Here is a 27960-nt window from a genome sequence, read left to right as displayed (position 1 = left end):
CCAAGATTCGTGTTTTTTTAAGATAATTATTTGAAAATAGCAGATCTACAAGCTCACAACGCGTCGCATCGCGACGTACAAAAGTATTGGCATCAAAATATACTTAAAGTACCAAAAGTAAAAGTACTTATTATGCAGAATGTCCCGTTTCACAAGGTATCATGTGTATACAATGTATTAAAATCTTTTGAAAATAGATCAACAAGCTCACATGCGACGCATTGTGAGCTTGTAAATCTGCTATTTTCAAATGGCCGAAATGTATATAGGGTTGAAGTGGTTAATGTATGTTTTTTTCATAGATTTCATACATACTGTAGCTTCATAGACTTCATTGACAGTCTTAATTAACCTGGGTCCATTAAATATTTCCCCCAGAGGTTTTGTTAGGATATGCTTTTGTTGCTTTTTTCCCCTTTGTTATATTGTCCATATTGTTCATATTTTTTCATTTGTATGACATGTCTATTAATGTTTTATTTGTAATAGATGTGTATATTCCACATTGATGTAATTTGATCCTACAATTAATGTACAAACATTCCTGGAGAATACCACTTCTCAAGCGCATGTAGGGTTTTCACTCTTTCACATTTGTACTGATTATTTGTGTATAATTTTTGTATTCTGTTGTAAGTGAAAATAAATAAAACAAACCAAACTATCATCGGTGTTGTGTAAATTAATGTTTTTGTTGTTGTCGTTATTGTTTTCTGTTAGAATGTTGGATTCATGTTAATGAAGAGTTTTTCCCCTCTAAACCAAATCTCTTCACCAAAAATAGCAGATCTACAAGCACACAATGAGTCGCGCTGCAACACGGCTACTTTAGATTTTTTTAGTGGATGAATACAAATAAAACAAATTATAGTTAAATGTTTTCAAAAAGATACCTTAATCAAACCTAAGTTTAACAAATTGATTAGAAAATGTTGCACTTTTTGACCAAAATAACAAAACATCAACAATCCAAAATAAAAAAAAATCGGGATCTGACCCCAAAAATCTGGCATCAGTTGAGCTCTAGCTGTCGCTCGCAGAGAGGGCGAGACGCTGTGCGTTTTAATTGTGTGTACATTGGTCATTCCTCTTGTCTAGTTTGGATCGGCAACAATCCAGACACATGATCCCCAATAATGTTCCCGGTAGGGGTAAAGGGCTAAAGGTTGCGGGAGATTGTGATTTGTGGTTAGTGCTGCTTGTAAATCCATCAGACGGGCTGTTTGTACAGATGCTGATGATATTTGGCACCACACCGGCTACTTGCGCAAGTTTAATAGACCGTGCCAGTGATAAGAAGGAATTTAGGTTTCTGAAGGGCCTAAAACAAAACATATAGGCCATAAAATAACGTGGAGACGCGAGGAGGAACGGCAGTGGGAACTAACTAGCCTTCCTGCATCTGCTTTCCATTGTTCAAAGGATGTGTGTTTTGGATTAAAAACTGACATTGGATTTTCTGTTGTTTCTTTTCCTAAAAAATAAAGAACACAACAACCCTAAAGCTCCTTACACACCGGGGGCAATTTTTTCATGCGAATAATACGTTTAAAAAAAAACCTTCGAAGTCAATGCAAGCTTCCATGGAGCGAAAAAGCTAAGCGAAAAAGCGTATTTTAATTATTCGGAACGAGTCCGAATTTTGCGTATATTCGCATAATCGCCGGTGTGTAATGACCTTATAGCTCCTCGCGTGAAGGAGGTGTGGCGATTCGGTACCATCCATCACTTCTGCAAAAAAGGCTATGTCATGGTCATAAAACTTGAAATGAAATGGTCACGCTTGGCTTGGCGTCTCCTGTGTGTCTCTTTGGAGCGTCAGAGTGGTGTACAATAGCTTCTCCACGTGGTAAATTATACAGTGATGAGAGTGACATCTCACTACCAGGAGATGTGCTGTTGCATCCCATCGCTTCCACCTGGCTGGGTTCATGGCAGCTTGGTGGGGCGCCTGGGCAGAGGGGGGAAGGGGGGGTTGGTCCCCTCCAGACTAAGGTTGCTCTCTGCTAGCGATGTCAACACACCTAGCTACAGAGTTGATTTTGTCGACTGAAACTATGATGAAAAATGTTCGTCGACTACCTTTTTTCACTGACGAAAACTAAATAAAAATCACGCTCTGCGACGCGTTGTGAGCTTGTAGATCGGCTATTTTCAGCATGCAACCAGTGTAAAATCAGCCATTACTACGCCATCAAGGCACCACCAAAATACATTATCGTCGACTAAATCAACTCTAGATTTAGTCGACTAAAATCTTATGATATTTGGTCGAATAAAACTAGAGAAAAACTGAAACATTTCAGATGACTAAAATATGACTAAAACTAAATGGAATTTTATTCAAAAGACTGACTAAAAACGGAATCAAAATGTGCTGTCAAAATCAACACTGCCTAGTGCCTAGCTACAAGCAGTCCTAGAGTATGATGTCATCACAGTTCTATAGTATGATGTCATCACAGTTCTACAGTATGATGTCATCACACCTAGCCACAAGCAGTCCAGTAAGAGCTGCCTTGGGTGTCCACCCGTCCAGCATCTTGTGGGATCAAGTCATGTGTGACAATTTTATTACAATGATCATGGATGTTGTGTGTACAGTATCTATGCTCCATATAATTACTGCTTCCCTCTTCAAAAGACAATTACTGCAACATTCTGTTGCAGATCAATGCGCAGGTGTGGTCGAGTTGTGCTGATGGATGGCCTTAACGTGAGAAGCAAACTGGACCGTGTTCTGTTAGTCCTGTTGCCGCTACGCAGCCCGGCCGCAGGGGAGACAGATCTCAGCGCTAAGAGAGATGCTGTCACAACAAAGTGGACACTGGAACATTGTGTGCTCAAGCATACAAGCACGCAACCAAACATATGAACACTTTGAATATTATAAACATCCCTGTTACCGACGCGTTTGCAGAGACTGTTTTAATGAATGGATCGTCAGGAACGTCCAAGGAACCGCTTTTGGTCAAGCGAAATATAAAATACAAAGAGGAGCTATATGCCTGGAGTTGTATTGCTGAATTGTAAGTGCTGAACGCCTTTTGATATCAAAATATAATCGCTCATTCTTCTAAACTGTGAACTGTTGTCTTTGCCTTATTTTGTCTATCTTATTTGACTGAGTCCCCATTCAGGTTTCCGGCAGAGTTTACACATGCTTATTGCTTTCCATTTCAAACAAGAATGCAAGTTCAAGTAGCTACCGAATCAACTAAGAGCATCAGGCTACAAGCAAGGTTCAAAGTGTACCGATGTAGGCCTATCCTGATCGTAGGCTTTCCGTGGCCTAAACGTCCTTGCATAACTTTTCATTTCCTGTAAAATGTGCTTTTAAGCCTGTTAAAATAACATAAGAAAGATTCCATGCTGTTTAAGGCAGGGGTGAAATATAATAGTGCTGTAATAACGCATATCAAATCAAGACATTTAGGCTAATATTAAAATGAATAATACATCATTATTGTCCATATGTCCGTCCGATTAAGGTCCTTGGACAGGTGGCGCCATCTTGAGAGGTTTTCAGCTTTTACTTTCAATGGTGTGAAGTCACGTTCTCTTTCTAAATAGGAAAGCTATAGGGTTTCGAGTGGTTCCCGACATCCCAAGTCAGCTTCAAGTCCACAGAGAACTAATCATTCTGGGTTTTAACAGGCTAAAAGCAGCTTAGTACCTGGAAGAGGGAGCTCGTAATAAACTCTGTAATGACCTCTTCCTCTTCCTCTGGGCTGTGGTGAGGTGATTACTCCCTCAAGCAGAGCAGCGCTGACGGGGAATTAGAATAAAAACCTTCTCTCCGCTCTCCAAACACGGTCTGCGGAGTTCGTGCACCTGAACGCATTCCGCACGAGATGGATGGCTGCTCCGCCAGGCCATTTACATTTAATTAGGCAAACGGGTGCTTCGCTTTTATATCGTCACCACGCTGTCAGGTAGAAACCTTGTATAGCCAAGACCCAGTGGTGGAAAAAGTACTCACATGTGTTACTTAAGTAAAAGTATCAATACTGCAGTGTAGACATACTCTGTTACAAGTAAAAGTCTGGTACAAACGTATTGGCATCAACATATACTTACTTAGGTACCAAAACTAAAAGTACTCATTATGTCGAAATGTATAAAAACAATTGAAAATAGCAGATCTACAAGCTCACAATGCGTCGCATCGCGCTTGTAAGTAACTAAAGCTGTAAAATAATTGTAGTGGAGTAAAAGGACAATATCTGCCTCTGAGATGTAGTGAAGTAAAAGTATTGAAAATTGGAAATACTCCAGTAAAGGTAAAACTCCTCAAAAGTGTAGTTAAGTACATTACTTGAGTACATTTACTTTAAACCACTGCCAAAACCCGTTCGTTTAAAATAAATTGAAAATACAGAAAATAGCCGATCTACGAGCTCACAAGGCGTCGCCTCCGCAACGCCTTGTGAGCTTGTAGATCTGCTATTTTCACTACTTTGGTGTGACACTCTTGCGTGACTAAGAACGGCATTCGTTTACGGAAAAAAATCATACGTTTGATAACATGGAGATACGAGGTCTCGGTCCGACAGCAACGGCTATGCGGTTACAGTATGTTATGTGTGCCATATCACATGGGAGGAAGTTTCACTAATGAAACACTACATTAATATCGTTTTTGCAGAGATGTGTTCCAATTAAAAGAATGTGCATTAAAGACTTCCAGTATTCGAGTATTCCCTCTTACACTATAGGGTCATTTCGTCGCTGTCGGGTGCGGAAACCTTGTATGTCCACTTTACTTTTCAGGATATAAAAAAAAATATTCTTTGTTCCGAGTCACAAGGTCTTGTTAATACTTTTCATTGGTTCAATACGTATACAACCCACGCACAGACAGTGGTGGAAAAAGTACTAAAATGTTATACTTAAGTAAAAGTATCAATACTGCAATGTAAAAAATACTCTGTTACAAGTAAAAGTCCGAAATTCAAAATCTACTTGAGTAAAAGTGCAAAAGTATTGGCATCGAAATATACTTTAAGTACCAAAAGTAAAAGTACTCATTCTGCAGAATATCCTGTTTCACAAGGTATCATATGTATAAAATGTATACAGATCTTTTGAAAATAGCAGATCTACAAGCTCACAATGTGTGTGTGCGACGCATTGTGAGCTTGTAGATCTGCTATTTTCAAATGGCCAAAGTTTTAATGTATGTTTTGTAATAATAATTCAAATCTATAAAGTGACTAGTAACTAAAGTTTTTAAATAACTGTGGTGGAGTAAAAGTATGATATTTGTCTCTGAGATGTAGTGGAGTAGAAGTAAAAGTACTGAAAATTGGAAATACTCCAGTAAGTAAAAATACCTCAAAATTGTACTTAAGTACAGTACTTGAGTAAATGAATTTAGTTACTTGCAGACAGACGTGACCACTTTCAACCTGGCCTCCATATTATTGTGGGCGTGTTATTGTTATAGGCCAAAACCTTCAACATTTTTCAAAAATAGCGACAACGACAATAGCAAATCTACAAGTTTCTCAACGCGTCGCGACGTGATGCGTTGACAGCTGGTTGATCAGCTTTTTCGGTCACACAACTAAGCATAAAATGCATTCATTCATTTATGAAACAAATGCATACAAATATGAAACGGGGAGATATGAGCTTGTCGTCCGACATAGACGTCAGCAGTGGTGGTGGGGCTCCCGGGCATAATTAGTTAACCCATTAAGACCTGAGGCGATTCTTAAAAATGTTTTCTAAATTCTAACAGTTTTTTCAAAAAAATCTGGAAAAAAAAAATTCACGATTTTTCAAAAATAGCAGATATACAAGCTCATAGCGCGGCACTCGGCGCTAAGATATTTTCAGATGGGGGTCCGTGGCCAAATCCATATCAATTTGGGGGTCCTTGACATGACAATGTATGAGAGCCACTGGCCTTGGTGGGAAAGAAAAAAGGGATGCAACTGCCTATGCGTGTGTGTGCGCGCGCGAGCGTGCGTGTGTATGTGCGTGTGTGTGTGTGTGTGTGTGTGTGTGCATGCTCGTTGAGTGTATCAAAGAAATTGATGGCTGTGGTTTGATTGGACGCAACAGCAGCACTCACATAACCGCACGGCCGCAATTACACACCTGCATGCAACACAAGAGCTCTTCCACACAATACAGCAAATGATCCACATGCATATAATGATCCTGGCTAAATGGTTTGGAAAATGACCGCGCCACGCTCTACCAGAGAATATGTATTTATACACAGAACCATGACAGATTGAAGGATAAAAAAGCTGAATAAACCCGGAATGACTGAGCGGAGCAACAAAACCAATGCATCTGCTGACAAGCAGGTGGGATACAATTAAAGGAGCATTTCACCCATTTTCAACGTATTTTCATATAATTGGTCCTCACTAATGCTCATTATAAGATGTCACCATGTATGTCTACTCCCTCTGTGTCTCAGAGGAGGGCTGTGGACAGTTCAGGAAGCTGCCTATTTTCAAACAAGGTTTCAAAAACATATTCCGTTTGTCATTGATGCAATAACAATGGCTTCTATTTCAGCATGCCAACTCTCCGGGAAGAGAAAGGCTGGTAGTATCTATTAGCTTGGAATCCCCATCAATGATATCACTGGTAGGCAGGTTTATGAACTGTCCACAGACCATCAATGAGACACAGAGTGAGCAGACGGAAATTGATCCATCATTCATATGAAGATCAGGTTGAAAATGGCTGGAGTGCTCCTTTAAGTGATTAACGTCCAAACATGCTCTGTTGCATCATGGGTACAGATGTGAAGCAGGTGCAGATGGAACAATAGCAACACTTTTGCATCGACTACCAGGATGTGATCAGACTAGGGTTACCACCCGTCCCGTAAAATACGGAATCGTCCCGTAATTGGAAACTAAAAGACGCGTCCCGTATTGAACTGCATACGGGACGCACTTTGTACCGCGTATTTTAAGGTCGTGGAATCGATATGAATGACAGGGCGATTTATTTGAGACATTGTGGTTCCCTCTCGTTGCTGTGTGACTGTGAGCTGTCTGAGTCAGTGTTGCCAAGTCTCGTGAGAGAAATAAGCCAACTGACCTCCAAAAACAAGTCGAATCTTGTCCAAAAGTTGCGGTAAATAAGCGGATTTGGCAACACTGGTCTGAGTCTGGCGTCTGAGAATGCGTTCAGGAGCTCATTGACTCATTTACTCATGACACGACCAATGAGAGTTAGCGATTTCAGTGTTGCTAAGATACGACCCCCCCCACACCCTCCCTCCATTCAAACCACAACAACAAACCTGCAAGCATTACAATGTGACAGTACTACCGGTTAAGAACACAAGTTGAATGTCGAAAGATAAAACTAAAGACTGAGACGTCAGAAGTATAGAAGTGAGTGGGGAAAAAATAAGGGCGCTATGAAGTGTGACAGAAGATTCTGTAGCCTACAAGGCAAACGTTTTCAGGTAATAGCCACGGTATAATAATCCATGATGTATACAACATACAGTAAAGTGAGAAGGAGGCAACATAGAAGCCAGGGAGCACTGACACAGCTCCTTGTCTACCAAGCGACCCCGAAAGCTAACATGGTATGTGAAATCATGTCAATTAAATCAAAGCATTTTGTTTTTAAAAGAGTGGGCACCTGAGAAGCCTTGCTTTAGAAAATGGTCTGAAATAAGGTAAAGTATACATGATTTCAACATGCTTGAACATTTGACAAGAACCTAATTTCAACTATTACTATACAACCTGTGGAGGTTATTACGGCATAAACAATAAGTTGAAGGGTACATTTAGCAGGTTCAAATCATGCATACTTCATTACATTATTTCACACAAGTTTCCAAAGCATTATTATTATATAGTTACTTTTTCATATTTTGGAAAACAATGCCAACTTCAAACTGCAAAACATACATAGGCTACACAATACATGTGTGGTGTACGGCTGAAGCATTGCATTTCCTTGTGATTATGGTATTAATAGGACTTGTATAGTACACTAAGTGTAATGCAGGTGTAAGTTTGTATTACTGTGTGTTATAGTATAGTAAATATATTTATATATAATCTCTCAAGACAGCACCACAATCTCTCAAGACAGCACCACTGCCTTAAACATGTAATGTTGTTGTTGGAAGGAATAAACACAGAAGCACTCGGGAGGAAGTGGACAAAGAAAGGGGAGGAGCCAAACCGAGTTCCTGTTTTACACAAAAAAAGGAGGAGGTGCCCCCCCCCCTCGTTTTCCCCTTCTTTTTTTAAGGGTTCCCAGATTGCCAGAGATGTGTAAATGCTGATATAAGATGAGTCATCCTTCACCATCCTCTCCACCAGTGGCTGAGTGCATGTGTGGTGAAGACCAAGAGAAGGTTTGACCCCTAAGGTGAGGGGTCCGATCCCTCTTATTGTGACGCTGTGAGGGTAATTTTCCTGGCATGGTTTGGGTTCCACTTGTCCCCTCAGAGCAGGAGTTTACAAACTGTTTTCAAAGGGGGGCCGTGTATTTAAAAAATATGAAAACGCCTTTGGCCTGAACCAGTCTCTTATGACGACTTTATTTAAATACAGTGCTGTGTTGTCAATGGAGACAGATGTAAGACACCCATGAATAAAAACTAAACAAAAAACAATTCAGTAAATTGTCCTTTGTTCAAGTGTCAGTGTAGCCAAACGTAACCAGGTGCAAAAGCATCCTTTCTTTCACATGTTGAGATTGAAGAAGTACTCAGATATTTTACTTAAGTGAAAGTAGCAATACCATAATTACTCTGTTACAACTAAAAGGCCTGTGTTCATAATGTTACTTGAGTAAAAGTACAAAAGTATTGGCATCAAAATATACTTAAAGTACCAAAAGTAAAAGTACTAAAATGTTTGAAAATAGCAGATCTACAAGCTCACAATGTGTCATGATGCGACGCGTTGTGAGCTTGTAGATCTGCTATTTTCAAATAGCCTATGAATAAAATAGGGCTGAAGTAGTTAATGTATGTTTTATAATGTAATAATCTATATCTGCAAAGTAACTAGTAACTAAAGTTTTCAAATAATTGCAGTGGAGTAAAAGTACAATATTTGCCTCTGAGATGTAGTGGAATAGAAGTAAAAGTATTGGATATTGGAAATACTCAAGTAAATTACAAATACCTCAAAATTTTACTTAAGTACAGCACTTGAGTAAATGTACTTAGTTACTTTACACCACTGGAAACAACACAAGAAACAAGCAGACAGGAATCCTTCAAACATGTGCTACTGAGAAACAGCCCATCTGTCCAGGTTCATTTAATTTAAAAACACTCAGAAACTGACTATACTGGTGGGCCATAAATAATACATTTTAGGAAGGAAGGCCATATCATTGCTGTCGGGCAGAAACCAGCTAACTCAATTTTTTAGCTTTTTCATTTATTTTCATAAATCAGTGCTATTGAACACCCTTTATGTCTGTGTGTTGATTAAAGGGATATTTCACTTTAAAAAAAACATTTGGTCATTGTATCGTCTACTCAGGCCTTTGTGAGCCCCCCAGACAGTTTTTAAGTTGCTTGATTCAGTATCTAGTTATTTGATATTCATTTTATCAGACACGCCCCCTTCCTATACAAACCCATTATAACTTCAAACTCCATTTTTAATGTTAGATTCATCAAAAACATCCGTCCTTGGTTCTGGTCACTCACCCTGCCCTCCTACTATGTGAGGGGGCCGTGTTTTTTTGATTACTTTTTTCATTTATTTTTTATATTCTTTTTGGAAGAAAAAAAAAAAAAAAAAAAGTAATCGAAAAAACACGGCCCCCTCACGTATTAGGAGGGCAGGGTGAGTCACCAGAACCAAGGACGGGTGTTTTTGATTAATCTAACATGTTAAAAATGGAGTTTGAAGTTATAATGGGTTTGTATAGGAAGGGGGCGTGTCTGATAAAATGAATATCAAATATCTAAACACTGAATCAAGCAACTTAAAAACGGATTGTGGTGTTCACAAAAGCCTGTGTAGACGATAAAATGACGCAACGTTTTTTTGAAAGTGAAATATCCCTTTAAACAAATATTGAACCAATGAAACGTATTAAAAAGCGCTTCTGACAAAACCAGCTAATCCATTGGATCCTCAAACTGTCTGCTAAACCAGCAAACTCTACCAAAGGGGGGTGGAGTTAGAGGGGGTGGAGTTAGCTGGTTTTGCTAACTCCAGGCTCCACCCCCTTTTGACCTCCAACCTCATTGTGAGCTTGGAGGTCCATTCAGCTGTTCTTATCAATGATGAACAAAACCTCTTAACTCCACTCTCTGTTTTGTTTTTTCATTTCCTGAACAATGAACAGATATATTCAGTCTGGCCTCGTGCAGCGATTAGCCCACAGACTGGATTCTGGACATGTCTGCCTTAGAGAGAAGGATCACCGCAAACCAATCCGTTATTCTGATTGATCACCTTCATCCTAATGATGACATATTTCTGTCCTGATGGGAGCGGTCTCTGCCCCCGTCCACAGGTCACAAGGTCATCACTGAATGGTTTGATGAGTATGAAACTGAATCATTATGCTCCACAGATTATAATGTATAATCAGTGGTGGAAAAAGTACTCACATGTTTTACTTAAGTAAAAGTATCAATACTGCAATGTAGAAATACTCTGTTATAAGTAAAAGTCCAGAATGCAAAATGTAAAAGTACAAAATTATTGGTATCAAAATGTACTTAAAGTACCAAAAGTAGAAAGTACTCATTATGTAGAATGTATGTATGTTTCAAATGTATAAAATGTATGAAAAATCTTTAGAAAATAGCCGATCTACAAGCTCACAATGCGTCACATCGCGACACATTGTGAGCTTGTAGATCTGCTATTTTCAAATGGCCGAAATATATATAGGGCTGAAGTGGTTAATGTATGTTTTGTAATAATCAAAATCTAAAATGTAACTAAAGTTTTCAAATAATTGTAGTGGAGTAAAAGTCAAATATTTGCCTGTGAGATGTAGTGGAGTAGAAGTAAAAGTATTACAAATTGGAACCACTCCAGCAAAGTAAAGGTACCTCAAAATTGTACTTGAGTAAATGTATTTAGTTACTTTACACCACTGTGTATAATAATCATTATGCTATGACCACCAGATTATGATGTGTAGAACTAACTTCAGTTCAGAGATAACACATTTCAGTTCAGAGAGAACACACTTCAGTTCAGAGAGAACACACTTCAGTTCAGAGAGAACACACTTCAGTTCAGAGAGAACACACTTCAATTCAATCTCATGACCCAACACTGTGACCTTTACTAAAACGTTGGTTCATCCTTTCATTTGTCTACCTTTCTGTATGTGCGTGCTAGTGAGAAACACACACACACACACACACACACACACACACACACACACACACACACACACACACACACACACACACACACACACACACACACACACACACACACACACACACACACACACACACACACACACACACACACACACACACACACACACACACACACACACACAGTGGGTATTCTCCATCTCTAGAGTGTCACCAGCTTTCGTCAGCCCGTATGTGAGGAGAGTGTGTCAGCGAAGTGTTTTTACACCCAGAGGCGCTCCGCCCCAGGACGCCTTAATCCCACCGTTCCTCACGGTTCATTAAGTGCATGTGACATTGATGTGCGTGTCGTGCAGCTTCACCACAGACAGACACACAGACAGACAGACAGACAGACAGACAGACACGCACAGGGCTCCGCTTTGATGGAAAATCACACCGTTAGAGTGCTGATACGTTTGTCTATCGTCACCTTTTACCCTGAAATAAGAGCTCTGCTGTACAGCAGTGCTTCTCTGACTTTTTCATGTCAAGGACTCCCACATTGATATGTATTTGGCTACAGACCCCCATCTGAAAATATTTTGAGTTACAATGTTCACTTTAAAATATATATATATTCAAATATTTTTTTGCAGATCTACAAGCTTGTATATCTTTTTTTGAATAGCCAAGTATAAAATATGGTTAAAGTGGTTAAAATGATTTTGACGCTACATTGTGACCCCTGGGGGTCCCCAGACCCAACTTTGAGAACCAATGCTACAGAACCAAGTGACTGGGAGTAGTTCTCTCCTCTACTGAACTAATTTACTGTACAGTACTGGACAAAGTACAACTCAACCCAAGTAGTACTTGAGTCAAAGTATAGATACTCCTGGTCAAATATTACTCCACTGCTAGTGGAAGTTGCTCTGGCAAATTTGTACTGGAGTACTTGCAAGCATTCAAAAGTGAACTCACAGTATAAAGCAGGGGCGTCAATTGGGTATGGCAGCTACCATACCTTGGCTCCAGGGGAAAACAATAAATGTATTAAAATAAATTCATGAATGGCTCTATGTCTATCAGTGTTGATTATTCTGTTATAAATTTACTGTAAAATAATTACCAATGCAATTAGAACAAAATGATGACTTTCTCAAGGTATTATATTCTCCACAAAACTTGTACTCCCCCCCCCCCCCCCCCCCGGTTCAGTAGGTCAGCACAGGTGCAATGCATTATTGTTAATTAGCAGCAGTAGCGCATTTCTTCAAGTCGTTGGCAGACAGTTGTTTACTTTTGGTAAAATAATACTATCCACTGTTGGACTAATCATGCCTGTTTTCATTAAGTTAGTCTTATGGTAAGATGGCATTTGTCTTTCTTATTGTTTTTGCTTCCTTGTTGTGGATGCCTGTGTGCCATCAAATGTGTATATGCTCACTTTTAAGGCATTATAGGCTTAGGCTACTGCTGGCTTATTCTCTTCAATATGTATTTGCTGCGTTTGGAGTGAAACTGGTCTGTTCTGTGTGTTTTGTTGTTGCATAGTAGGCTAATGAATAGAATCAGTCAAATTGATTGCTTATCAAGACAAGCAAGTTATTTATCTGTTCTCTCTAACCGTGCCACTGTGAAAACGGAATTGCGCGTGTTAATGAAAATGACAGTTGATTAGCACATTGTGTTGGCCAGAAGCATATCCACCATAGAGGCAAGGCAGGCAGCTGCCTGCTCAAGTGAGCTTTTGCTGCCCTGGCCTTAAAGACTGACCGAACTGAGCTATAGCGATAGCGATAGCGATAGAGATAGAGATAGAGACAGAGACAGAGACAGACAGGAAAAAAAAAGTATCAATACTACAATGTAGACATACTCTGTTACAAGTATCAAGGCATCAAAATGTACTTAAAGTAATAAGCCTAGCTAGTAACTAAAGTTTTCTAATAATTGTAGTGGAGTAAAAGTACAATATTTGCTTCTGTGATGTAGTGGAGTAGAAGTAAAAGTACAGACAATTGGAAATACTCCAGTAAAGTACAAGTATATACCTCAAGTGTGTACTTAAGAATGGTACTTGAGTAAATGCACTTTGTTACTTTCCACCACTGGAGACAGAGAGAGAGAGGGACAGACAGACAGACAGACAGACAGACAGACACACAGACAGACACACAGACACACAGAGAATGAAGCTTGTATTATCTGATGTCTATAATGTCAGCCAGCTCCTGGGAGCAGCAGACAACCGTTTCCTCTCCTTCCTCTTCCATTCCATAACCTTTTTAAGTTGTAATGTGTTCTTCACGGGGTTAATACCAATGGCACACCGGGTGAAATATTAGACGCTGGGAAAGAGAGCGCTTTACCGACGGAGCGGTGCTCTCCAGAGCGCCCAGACCCAGGGTCAAACCTCTTCACAAACTCACTCCTTTTCGACTGACTTTGTCCCCCTCAGTGGTGTAGAGTAACTAAGTACATATACTCAAGTACTGTACTTAAGTACAATTTTGAGGTATTTTTTACTTTGCTGGAGTGTTTCCAATTGTCAATACTTTTACTTCTACTCCACTACATCTCAGAGGCAAATAATACTTTTAGAGGGGGGCAGATAGGTTATGTTGGGGGGGGGGGGGGGGCTTAGGGGGTCATTTTAAGATGTCTTTGGCTATTCAAAAATAGTAGATCTACAAGCTCATAGCGCGGCATCGAGTGCCGCACTATGAGCTTGTAGATCTGCAATTTTTTTTAAATCGTGAAAATGTGCGCAAATATTGGAATATATATTTAGTTTCAGCTAACATTTGTGAAATATTGAGTTCCAGGGACCCCCAGAAGCATATATTTGAGTTACAAATGCCAGCAAAAAAAATAATAATAATAATATTTGCTAAAAAAAATCGTGAATAAAAAAAAATCAGATCTACAAGCTCATTTTTCAATAGCCAAATAAATCTTAAAATGACACACAGATGTGTTCACGGTCTTAAAGCGTTAAGGGACCTTGATACAATAGTGAGAACTAAACTAATATTTATGTTTCCTACCTGAAGTGTGAGCTGCACACACATGCTTACAGCTGTGCTCCCTACATTAACCACTTAAGCACTATTGTTCATTGTTTTCAACATTGTTCAATCTCCCAGTTCACAGGACATCATTTTGACGTCATCTGCTAGCTTTGAATGTTTGACCATAATATTCACTACGTCACTCTGCCACCATCATCGGGACAAAGATGTTTGTATTTGGGAACTGGAGTGTGGCTGAGGACAACCACAACATCAGAGTGTTTGACACAGAGACCAACTGCTGGCAGAGCACACCTTCTGTACAGCTTCTGCCAGAAGGACACAGGGGTTATTCGGCCTTGTTGGCCTACAAAGGAGAGCTGTACATAGTTGGTGGTTGCCACATTAACCACCAACTACCAGAGTGTGACTACCAGAGGGATAAATTCAATGATGTGTTGAAATTCAATCAAGAGACCTTCTCCTGGAAGAAGGTTGTACCCAAGGGGAAAGGACTGGGTCCAATGCATTGTACGTCCTTCTGCATGGTGGGAGATCGTATCATCCTCTTTGGGCGAGACAATGCTGGCGCAACACACAATGACATGTACATCTTAGATATAAGTCCTAGCCTGAAGACATTATGCAAGCTAGCAGTTATTCAGTACGGTGTGGAGCAGTCTGAACTCCCACACGACATCAGGTGGGAACTGAGAGCCATGACTACCAACAGCAACAGGATAAAACCAACAGCAACAGGATAAATAGTCCACTAAGAACATAATCAAAAAGCAAAACCAAAAAGCGATGACTCGCTGGCACAGATTCATAAACCACTGATCACTTGAACACAGTCCATAATGCTCTTCTGTATTTTACCATAAGTAATAAATAAATAAATAAATAAATAAATAATATAATATTATTTACTGTTGTAACAGTATAATAATAATACGGCATCCTTGCCATATTTTAAGGCAATTTTTTTATTCCTGGGAAGTAGGCGAAAAATCACATAATATTAATATAAAATCTGTTACTTGATATATTTTTTTTAAGGACGTAGATCTATGTTTATGGCCCTCAATGTGTTAATTGAGTGTGTGTGTGTGTGTGTGTGTGTGTGTGTGTGTGTGGGGGGGGGGGGGGGGGGGGTACCCGGATAGGGGGCCGCTGGCCCACAAAAGGTGAGAATCACTGGTCTATACGAACACGATTGGCCGGGCGGGGAGGAGGGTGATATGTTTCACGGCATGTACTCCTACAGGCTGGGGGGCAGAGCGCGCAACCAGCCGATCACCGTGAGGACGGAGGTCACAGAGAATATTCCATGATTTTTGGAAGGTACAGTAAGAATCGCCCGTTTTCGCTGGCAGCAGTGGCACACTATTACACTATTACTCTGGCAGTCAAAGAGTTAAATTGGGAGGGGGGAAGGGGTAACATTTTCCAAAATAGCAAAAATATCAGATCTACTTCTAAGTCACAATGCATCGTATCCCAGCGCATTGTGAACTTGTAGATATTTCCTCTATTCCTCGTACAATGAAGTATAAAGGGCTTAAGTGGATAATAGGACAAGCTTGGCTGGTTAAATAAAACCCTGTTGTCATTTTCACCCCCACTCAATCGCTGTGCCTAAGCGCGCGCGCACGCACGCACGCTTGCTTAGGCACACACACACACACACACACACACACACACACACACACACACACACACACACACACACACACACACACACACACACACACACACACACACACACACACACACACACACACACACACACACACACACACACTTACCTAAGCAGTTGTGCCCATCGTGTGCCAGTCGGAAGCCGTCATAGCACGTGCACCTGTAGTTTCCCGGGATGTTTATGCATTCGTGGACGCAACCACCGTTGTATTCTGTGGCACATTCATCTAAATCTGGAGAGAGAACACACACAATATGTTCAGAGATAACACACTGCAGTTCAGATAGAACACACACAATATGTTCAGAGATAACACACTGCAGTTCAGAGAGAACACACACACAATATGTTCAGAGATAACACACTGCAGTTCAGAGAGAACACACACACACACACAATATGTTCAGAGATAACACACTGCAGTTCAGAGAGAACACACACACACACACACAATATGTTCAGAGATAACACACTGCAGTTTAGAGAGAACACACACACACACAATATGTTCAGAGATAACACACTGCAGTTCAGAGAGAACACACACACACACAATATGTTCAGAGATAACACACTGCAGTTTAGAGAGAACACACAATATGTTCAGAGATAACACACTGCAGTTCAGAGAGAACACACACACAATATGTTCAGAGATAACGCACTGCAGTTCAGAGAGAACACAACATGTTCAGAGATAACACACTGCAGTTCAGAGAGAACACACACAATATGTTCAGAGACAACGCACTGCAGTTCAGAGAGAACACACACACACACACAACATGTTCAGAGATAACGCACTGCAGTTCAGAGAGAACACACACAATATGTTCAGAGACAACGCACTGCAGTTCAGAGAGAACACACACACACACAACATGTTCAGAGATAACGCACTGCAGTTCAGAGAGAACACACACAACATGTTCAGAGATAACGCACTGCAGTTCAGAGAGAACACACTATGTTCAGAGAGAACGCACTGCCTTCACTTCAAATAGAACCCAACAGAGTACATAGCTGTAGACCTGTTTGATTGATTGATTGACATCTTCGCTGACAATGTGCATAATATAATTGTACATATCTGTCAAAAAATATACAAAGTGGTGTGTGGTGTGTGTGTGTGTGTGTGTGTGTGTGTGTGTGTGTGTGTGTGTGTGTGTGTGTGTGTGTGTGTGTGTGTGTGTGTGTGTGTGTGTGTGTGTGTGTGTGCGTGTGCGTGTGTGTGTGAATACGTAAGTCAAGAGCTAAGGCATTGGCAAAATTCTGTTCAGTGTCTGTGATAATTGACAGTCGCCACATTATGGAGGAGGCGATGCTTCCTGTACCTGTGATATGTATCCTGAAATACTTGTTGTTGAGCTTTGCCAAGTTTGTGCATCTACTTGTGTTCAAGAATTTCTTGTTAAAATGTGAACGCATGATGTTAAATGTGTGTGTGTGTGTGTGTGTGTGTGTGTGTGTGTGTGCTTATGACGACTGCATGATGGAGAGATCGCTAAACGCTATGCGCAGTGAGCTTGTAGATCGGCTATTTTCACTACTTCTTATGTTTTTTTACATATATTCTTAATGGAATTACATTTTTTAATGAATAATTGTGAGGAAAAAATAAGATTTTTTTTTTGAAAGTGTAAAAAAAAAGGGATATTTACGCCCCCTAAAAATGGGTCTGCGACCCACAAATGGATCCTGACCCACTGTTTGGCAACCAATAGACCCCTTAACAGATGACGTTACACTGATAAGAACCAGTATGCGCGCCACCAGTATGCGCGCAATGAAACCCATTCTGTCAGGTCTCGCTAGGACGCGCCTCACTAGCCAACACACAAGAGGGGGTTGGGGTGTGCTGAAACCAGCGCACCCCAAAACAACAGGTTGGGAATTGATTGCGTGAAACAATCACCTGTGCGTCCAGTCTCAATGTTCAGCCTGATCTCCAGCCTTTTTAGTATACATTGCACGGACCCAGTGCACGTCATTCCGTGCATAGTTGCCTAGAAAACCCGAAATTCCGTGCATATGTACGGCGAGTCCCACGGTGGGCGTAACCAGTTGCAACCCGGAAAAACCCGGAAGCAGAGCAGTCCCCACAACAAAATGTTTAGATTCTGTGCCTATCGGTACGTAACTCAAACGGCGCTGAGTAGGCTCAAGGGAACGCAACGTTCGGGACGGCAACTCGTTCGCTTTAGCTCACTCGGTGATCCCTTACGTGGCGACAGTTCCCTTGAGACTGCGCGCCTCCGAAATGGAGTCAATGGGGGAGATGCGAGGCGGCTATGCACAGATTTTCGGGTTTTCCAGTTGTCTATGCACGGAATTTGAAAAACGTTCAATTACAACGTTTCCTCTGGCGATCCGGTTGCAATGTTAGTAAACAAATAATTGGTCTATGCCTTAACCCTAACCTCAAAACCACGCCCACCTGGGCGAAACACCTGGAAAAAAAGAGAGTCCGGAGCCAGTAGGATACAACAGCAGTGACAACACACAGAAATGTCTGTGAGGAGGAATCAATTGGCCACTAAACTGAGGAGAAAAAAAGTGTGAAAAGCTACAACAACAACAAAAAAAGAATAATGGCCTGTCGGACTAATGGCATCACACCCTCGGGACAAATATCTCACAGCCTGGAAAAGATGATTTCTCTGCGATTATTAATTCCTCAAAATGACATACACTTGTTATCATTGACCATTTTGAAAAATACTAGAGAATTGAGCTCCTTGGCCCAGTGTGCACGATAAATCACTGCTGTTGGGGTGGAAACCTTGTATGTCCAAAAAGACATTTTAGAATTGTGAAAATAGCCGATCTACAAGGCCACACCGCATTGTGAGCTTGTAGATCTGCTATTTACACTACTTTTGTTAAGTAGGGCATTAATTTACAAACAAAAGCATAGAACGATGAAATTATGGATAAGAAGTTTCTGCCCGACAGCAACGGAATAGGGCATTTTAGAACTGAAGGGGACGCATGCACGCGCACGTGCATGCCTTCTGTGCGTGTGCTGCGTGCCTTTTTGGGGTTTTTTGTTAATTTATTCCGGTTAATTCGGTACAAAAGATGTACTCCATGAAGTGTAGATGTCGGAGGTTTTTTCTTTTGGGGGGGATATCCCTGAGTCCCTGATAACTGGGTATGTTCAACCCCCCCCCCCCCCCTCCTGTGCCCCTGTTTACTAACTACTTACTAGTTACTTACTAGCCTACTTAGTTACTAGTTACAAAAGATACATTAACCACTTCAGCCCTATATATATATTCGGCCATTTGAAAATAGCCGATCTACAAGCTCATCGCGACGCATTTCCACCACTGCCTCGTAGTATGTGAGATTCTCTGCAGACAGACAGACAGGCAGACAGACGAGAATGCATGATATCTCGTGGCGGGGGATAATTAGCTCACCCCGGGCAATTTTAGAGAACGGCGATTAAGAATGAAATGCTGTCTGTTTATTCTCAGGGAGTATGGATCTTCCAGGTCGATGGCAGAGAGCAAATACATGGTGTTTATTTGGTTCACCTGCTTCTAACAGACATGTAACTGTGGAATGGCTCGTCCATCTTCATTACACTTATATATTCACAACAGTAGCAAAAATACATGAGGTCTAAATATGACAGAGAGACATGGAGACAGAGAGAGAGACAGAGAGAGCATGCTGGTATGAAGATTGAGGAGCTAATAGGGGGAGGGTTCAATTTATTAACCACTTGAACCCTAAAATCCCTATTCTGGGAGGGAACATTCGCCAAAAATAGCCGAAGTCCGAGCTCACAACGCCACCAACTGGAGGCCATGCATGTCCTGAACGATGAAGACCTCCCTCTCTCCTATAGACTGGACCTTCTGTTCTCACACTGTTGAACCGTTTGAATGTGATAAAGATGCTTTATTCTCCTTCTCCTCAACATTAGTGGCATTCTTCCGATTCTTCCACATTATGCCTTTTACCTACATTCGCTGTCACTTATGCCGTTAATACCTCAGGCCCATTCTACAAATGTCTTCTAAATCCTAATAGTTTTTTTTTGTTCTCAAACTTCTTCATGTCAAGGACCCCCCAAAATGATTAGTATTTGGCCGCGGACCCGCCCCCACCATCTAAAGATATTTTGTTCCAAAAGCAAAGATTTGAGTTACAAATGTTAAAGGAGTAGTTCACCCAAAAAATGACTTATTTTATATCAATTGCACACCCCATGAAGCCTTGAATCCATGGATTTATTTGTGTTTTTGTGGCATTCCTAAGCTAATAATTTGATTCCTGTCTCCTACCGGCTAATGTATCCGGTAGGAGACACAAAGTAGATTATTTGTGTCTCCTACCGGAAATACACCCGGGCATCAAATTATTGGCTTAGGAATGCGACAAAAACAAAAATAAATCCATATATTCAAGGCTTCATGGGGTGTGCAATTGATAGAAAATAAAAAAAAATTTGGGTGAACTCCTCCTTTAACTTTAAAAATATATATATTCAAAGATTGAAAGATTTTTCAAAAAAAAAATTGCAGCTCTACAAGCTCATAGCGCGGCACTCGGTGCCGCGCTATGAGCTTGTAGATCTGCTATTTTCCCAACCCAGTCGGGTTTTGACTTTCAAAGAGAGAAAGAAATTATGAAATCATTTGTGTCATCTGAGAGGGGTCTTTGACTTCGAAACGTCGAATTTCAGGAGGCAGGCCTTACGTAGGTCTAGACTCTAGGGCATTGGTTCTCAAAGTGGGGTCCGGGGACCCCCAGGGGTCCTTGGGGGGTCACAATCATTTTAACCACTTTAACCATTTTATACTTTGGCTATTCAAAAATAGCACATATACAAGCGTCACAATCATTATTAGCACTTTAACCATATTGTATATGTTGGCTATTAAAAAATAGCAGATCTACAAGCTCATAGCGCTGCACGAAGTGACATGAGCGCTATGAGCTTCTTTTTTTTAATCATTAACACATTCCCTGCCAGAGGGTTTTTTTTATTTTACTTCCCCCAGTGCCAGTGTTTAATTTTTTTTTACACAGGAGCCGAGATACAGGATTTTAAAGTAATAAGTTAACCAAGGAGTGAATGGAGCTAGAAATCTTTGGATCGTGATATCTCTGGTTCTGTGTGGATAAATTGAAAAAAAAAAAGACCAACGGTCTTCCAGTTGCTATGCAGATTGTTCTGTTGCATAGCAATGGCCCTTTTTAATCAGCCTTATTATCTAGTAGCGGTTATACTCGTGGATGGCAGTAAACGGGTGTATTTTTCATCAACGGTTATACTCGTGATTGGCAGGTAAAGTGTTAAGATTTGTGTAAATCTTATACTATTTTTAACTCAAATCTTTGCTTCTGGAGGGCACAGCATATTTTTGAGGTAGAGGGTCCGCAGCCAAATACATAATCCAATTTGGGGGTCCTTGACTTTTTGAGAAGAGTTTGAGAACCACTCTGCAAAAAAAATTGCCATGAGCATCGGACCCAGGCAGGAGGAATGTGTCATCGGTCAGGACTCGGCTGGCTGATCTCCCATCAGCACTTCACACTAACCCGTGTGGGGCCCTGCATGTGCCTTCCTTTAGCTCGGGACGTAATGGGTGTTGACAGCAGAGGGACGCTTACAGCGCCGACACAACACTCTCCCTCTCCCTCCCCAGCCTGATGCCTGACCCTCTTAGCACAGCGGATTCACAGCCTCTCCCTCTCCCTCCCCAGCCAGCCTGATGCCTGACCCTCTTAGCACAGCGGATTCACATGCTGCTGCTGTCCCCACATCACATCACAGCATTATCGCTGTTGTTGTCAAGGCAGAAACCTCTTATCTCCATATTTTAACTTTTTGTGTTTTGTTTTGTTTTGTTTTCTCGTAAAATAAGCCATTCAATCCTGGAACGCATCTGTGTCATTTTTGATTTTTAGCTATAACCATTATTTTATACTTTGGGCTATTCAAAAATAGCAGATATACTCAAGCTCATAGTGCCACACCGAGTGTCGCGCTATGAGCTTGTAGATCTGCTATTTTAGAACAATCTTGAAAATGTGCGCAAATCTATGAATATATATATATATATATATGTTTTTAAAGGGAACATTTTTGACTCAAATCTTTGCTTCTGGGGGGGTCCCTGGAAACATATTTTGAGATGGGGGTCCACAGCCAAATACATATAATTGTGTGTGGTCATTGACATGAAAAAGTTTGAGTATCACTGATATTATAGCGAATTTTTTTTTCAGAAAACTGTTAGGATTTAGAACACATTTGTAGACGAGTTCCCGGATTGAAATGGGTTAACGCCCTACTTGATCATACTACAGCGTCACGCAAAAACATCAAAAGTAGCAGATCCGCAAGCTGCTATTCTTAAAAATTTGAATCAAAGTAACAGTTTTGGACATACAAGGTTTCCACCCCGACAGAGACGATATAAACAACTCGAACCATGAAGGACGTCCGTCACGGTCGTCACGCAACGTGAAGAACATCCACCACGACAGACGACATCATGACCACAGCTATTCCATTCACTTACGATTCACTCCATGTTAGTCAACCTGTTCAAACTTAAATCCTCTGTACTTAGTAAACCTGCTCTGTCCTTGGTCTGCTCTTTTTCTCCTCTCTACATCCTCATCTCTTGCCCCAAAAATTGCCGATGTACAAGCGTGCGTCGCGTTGCACGTTGCGACGCGTTGTTGTGAGCTTGTAGATCGGCAATGTTTTGGCAAATGTTCTCAAAGTGGGTTCCGGGGACCCCCAGGGCGAGGGTCCTTTGGGGTGGTTCCAGGGGGTCCCCAGCTAAAGTAGTTAACATAGCATCACAATCATTTATCGATGTTCTCTCCTGGGGGTCCCTGGCACAAAACATTTTTAGATGGATCCTCGGCCAAATACATGTCTGTCTGTCTGTCTGAATGCACGCTGTCAGCTGGCCACAGAATGACCTCAACTAAATGTTTATTTTTCAACGTATATGTTTCATGACCTCTAGAAATATTAAACTTTCATTTTAGAATGGAAGTCAACAGGGGCCGTGATCACACTTAAACCTAAGATAAGATAAGACCCTTTATTGATCCCACGGGGGTCGCCAAAGACAGCACAACACAGGCACACATGACAGCACAAGATACAGATTACTGTAGAAAGATACAGTATGATGGAAAGACATCACAGTCACAGCAAGGTGGCAATTCTCTTTTTTTATATAAAATGTACAATAAGATATGCAACAATGTGGTTCCCAAACTTCTTTGGTCGTGACCCAAAAGAGAAATCTGATGTCTTCCCAGGACCTAAACTAGAGAAAATAGCCGATCTACAAGCTCACAGCTCACAGCTCACAACACGTCGCGATATGAGCTTGTAGATCTGTTACTGTTATGTTCACTACTTAAAAAAGAAAAAAAACATGTATTTTTAATGGAATTTAAAAAAATTACAAATAATTGTGAAAAAAAAAAAAAAAATGAAAATCTTTTGAAATATACATAAAAAAATATATATTAGAAAAAGGGATATTTACTTGCGAGTCGCGACCCATAAAAATGGGTCCACGACCCACAAATGGGTCCCGACCCACTGTTTGGGAACAACTGCATAGTGCAAGACAAAGGACAATACAAGACAATACACAGTTAGCAGGTCAGATACTGTCCATACTGTATTGAACTGTTGTTTTCCGAGCAATTAAGTCTATTGAACGAGCCCGGCTACCATTGTGCACCTCGTTAAAGTGTACATCTTCATGGCTAGCTGCACAAAGGACTGTCTAAGTCTATTGGTTGACCGGCGGGGAAGATGAATCTATCAATGAACTTTCCCACATTCTTTCCACAAGTGAAGGGGGTTGGAGTGGTTGTGCATGGTAGCGTCCAGCTTCCTCGCTATATGCTTCATATCATCTCATCTCTGTCGGGTGGAAACCTCATATGTCCAAAACTGTTACTTTTCAAATCCAAAAATAGCAAAAGTAGCAGGTCCACAAGCTCAAAACGTGTCGCTTCGCACGCGTTTCGAGCTTGTGGATCTGCTACTTTTGATGATTTTGTGTGACGCTGTAGTATGATCAAGTAGGGTGTTAATTTATGAAAAGTTTAAATATGGATATAAGAGGTTTCTTTTTTTCTTTACACATTTTTAGTCAACGATTTTTGTTACCCATTTTTTCACCCAGTACCAATTGCCTAAGAAGCTGTAATCCTGGGCACTATTCTCCCTCTGCCAGCCTGGGGAGAGCTCCGAACTGAGCTCATGCCTCCTTCGATGCATGAGGAGTGAGCAGGCCGCTTCCTATCACCTGACAGGGGGGAGTTTCCCCGGTAGGACGTAGCGCGTGGAAGGAACACGTTATTCCAACCAGTTCCTTTCCCCTCCATCAGGCGCCCCGGCTGACCAAGGGGAGGCAGTATAGTGACCAGGATTACTGCATGTTTTTAGAGGGTACCTACTACCTACCCTATAGGAGTCACGGGGAGAACATGCAAACTCCACACAGAGAGGCCCTTTCGCCGAGATAAGAGGTTTTTGCCCGACAGCAACGATACTGTATGTCATAGATACTGTACGTCATATATGACTGATGTCTCATGAACTCCCAGATCCACATAGGAGCCATGATGACTTTCCCATGCGGATCCTGATATTCTTTTTACTTTTGTCTTCAAACCATAAACTAAACTAAACTAAAAAAGAAGTCGTAATTTTACTCCTGAGGCCAAATGTAATAGAATTATCTTTTCAGAACAGTGTTTTATAAACAAGACAAATTAAATCCAGCAAGCAATAAAAAATGTCCTTACAGTAAATTCTAGTCAGACCTCTGAACCCCAGCAGTGATCTGTCAAGGCTAAACAAATAGGAATCCAGTGCAACCTAAATAACACAAATACACTATGTTCTATTTTGGGCATTTTCAAGCCAATCTACAGACCAATCTACAAGCTAACAACACATCGCGATGCAACACTTTGTGAGCTTATAGATCTGCATTTAAAAACAAGAATAGGACAATTAAGTAATTGGAAGAAAATCACTGACAGTTTACTAGACCGTAGGTTCTCAAAGTGGGGTCCAGGGACCCCCAGGGGTCCTTGAGGAGGTCCCCAGCAAAACGAGTTGACCATCTCAACCCTATTGGCTATTTGAAAATAGCCAATCTACAAGCTCACAACACGTGACAAGTTTGTAGATCTGCTATAAAGAGAAAAAAAGGAAAACAAAGGTTTTGAACAATGTTGAATATTTTTTAAACATATTAACAACCAAAACCTAGTATGGGACGGTCCCTGGCACAAAATCTATTCAGATGGGGGTCTGTGGCCAAATACTCATTATTTCATGATGTCAAATGAACTTTTTGGTTTGACATGAAGTCAGTTTGAGAAGCACTGCACTGAACCCTATTAAGTTAAACTCAATATAAACTTCATTAAGTTTGTTTGCTTTCCGTTCAGATCAGCGCTGAGCAGCAGTCAGAGAGAAGCTGAGCTGACCTCAACGAGCCAAACGCCGACATATTTTACAATGGATTTAACCCATTAAGGCCCGGGAACGCATCCGTGTAATTTTTTTGATTTGAGCTATAACCATCGTTTTATACTTTGGGCTATTAAAAAATAACATATCTAGCTCGTAGCGCTATTTATTTTTTTATCCTGAAAATATTTGTGCTAATCTTTGAATTAGATTTTTTAAAGCAAACATTTTTAACTCCAATCTTTGCTTCGTGGGGGTCCCTGGAACTAAATATTTTGAGATGGGGGCCAAATACATATTATTCCTTGACATGAAAAGGTGTGAGAACCACTGATATAGAAACATATTTTTTTCGAAAAACTGTTTAGAAGACATTAGAATCCCCAGAAGCAAAGATTTGAGTTACAAATGTTTGCTTTAAAAAATAAATATATATTCAAAGATTTGCAAACAAAAACACGATTTAAAAAAAGATCTACAAGCTTGTAGCACGGTACTCGGTGCCGCGCTACGAGCTTGTAGATCAGCTATTTTTGAATAGCCAAAGAAATCTAAAAATGACAGAGATGCGTTCCCGGTCTAAATGGGTTAATAAACCCCCCACCCCCCAAAAAAAACTTTTATAACCTGCGGGCTCGAGGCCATGAAAAACACACAGTCAAGTAAATTAAAGAATAATAATAGCCAGGGAAAAAGAAATGACATCGTGTAAAATATGGTTTTGCAATAATACCATTAAAAAAAATGAAGAAAAAAAAGAAATTTGCGGGGACGTAATGATCCTGAGGCTTTGAGTATACATGAGAAAAGGAATAAAAGAAGAAAAGGAGTTTGACAGGAGAGACAGGGAGCCCTGGGCTGTGGAAATATCCCCGGATTGTTTGGCAGAGCCTCTTGTTTCATCTGATCTGCCATCTTCATTCTCCTCTGTAACATGTGTAGGAAATTTACTGCATCATTTCATCTGATCCTAAAGGAACCCGTCTGCACCTGGCTCCCCCCTCCTCCCTCCTTCCCCCTCCTTTCTCTGTCCTCTAATCTCTCCTCTCCTCTCCTCTCCTCTCCTCTCCTCTCCTCTCCTCTCCTCTCCTCTCCTCTCCTCTCCTCTCCTCCCCTCCCCTCTCGTCTTCCCTTCTCCTCTCCTCTCCTCTCCTCTGGTTCAATGTCAGTGACCAGGGGTGTTTCAGCTTTTAATTGATGAGTCAAAATGGTAAAAGTCCTTCTCGTTCTAACGCAGAAATGTATGCTATACTATAATTGACCAAATCTGTGTGTGTGTCACTCTGTGGCCGGTGTAGCTCGGTCTCAAACGTGGCATGTGCGTCTCATACGACCCAGAGGTGTGCCGTGCCGAATGGCAATTTCGGATGGACCAACGGTTTCAGAGAAACCGAAAAACCAGGAGTATCTGTATCTGTCTGACTGCGAGGGGGTCCGAGGGGACGCACACCTTCTGATTGGCCAACCCAAACCTTCAACAGATCGGTCCGAGCGTCACGTCACATTTGTGCCGCTTGCAGCCAGTAAGTCACTTAACTGATTGGCACTGATGACCATGTATTCCCCACTTGCATCGTTCACGACATTCATGGCCTTGAGTAGGTCGGTCGGTCTAGTATGAATAATAAAGCTAACATAAATTCTGATTTCTTGGGAGTTTAATGCACATCAAACAATCGTGTTATTTTTCAGGTTGTTTTTGCTCATCTCAATTAATCAGCCTCAATAGCCCAATCTGATCACATCACCTGGCAGATCAAAAAGAGGTTGTTTGCCCAGTCCTGGTGTAAAGGGGACCTCCATCCATCAACAAAGCATAGGGTTGAAGTTGTTTTAAATTAGTGTTTTACCTTCACAGTGCTTGCCATCTCCTTTGTAGCCTGACTTGCAGATACATTTGTAAGACTTCACGGTGTTCTGGCAGATGGCGTCGATGCTGCAGTTGTCCAGAGCCTCGGCACACTCATCCACATCTAGGAGGAGGAAGAAGAAGAAGAAATGCTTTAGAAAACAGTGACTTGGTGAAGCAGAGAGACAGACAGCTGACGGCAGCAGCATCCAGGACAGTAATGTAGCCCTACAGACAACTATGTTCAGTCTGCAGTGTACCGTACTGTACAGTTACAGCACCAGCTCCCAATTCTAACTTCTAGAGCAATGTTTTTCAGGCCAAGGACCCCTTAGCTAACCTGACTCCGCCAGATGGAAGAAGCTTGCTTCACAACCTACTTCCATCGGTATCTCGGTAGCCTAACTGCTAAGGGCGGTCCCTTTTTTCAAGCTACTTGGCCGGTGATTGGATGGGACCGTCTGTCTACCACTGTCTGGGCGTGCTAACTCCAACCAATCATATTGACGTGTCTACATGACGCATTGTAGCAGTTATTTTGTAACCATGATGAATAGTGAAAGAACTACAAAGCAACAGGCGCTTCTTGATGGTGTCACACCCGGT

General features: G+C 41.1%; 1 protein-coding gene across 4 annotated transcripts in view; it reads right to left on the bottom strand.

The window, feature by feature from the left end:
• scube3 (signal peptide, CUB domain, EGF-like 3) overlaps window positions 1-27960 on the bottom strand; it is a 235109-nt gene that overhangs the window by 159907 nt on the left and 47242 nt on the right. For all 4 annotated transcript variants that reach the window (XM_080444119.1, XM_080444120.1, XM_080444121.1 and 1 more), the window contains exons 2-3: window positions 27356-27478; window positions 16122-16247 (exon numbers count right to left, since the gene is read on the bottom strand). In XM_080444119.1, coding sequence (XP_080300245.1) covers window positions 16122-16247; window positions 27356-27478 — 249 coding nt within the window. The remainder of the gene's footprint in view (window positions 1-16121; window positions 16248-27355; window positions 27479-27960) is intronic.

This window comes from Gymnoscopelus braueri, assembly GCF_963280865.1.
Source record: "Gymnoscopelus braueri genome assembly, chromosome: 12".
In the NCBI taxonomy this organism is placed as follows: Eukaryota; Metazoa; Chordata; class Actinopteri; order Myctophiformes; family Myctophidae; genus Gymnoscopelus; species Gymnoscopelus braueri.
This window is presented reverse-complemented; position numbering and strand designations above follow the sequence as displayed.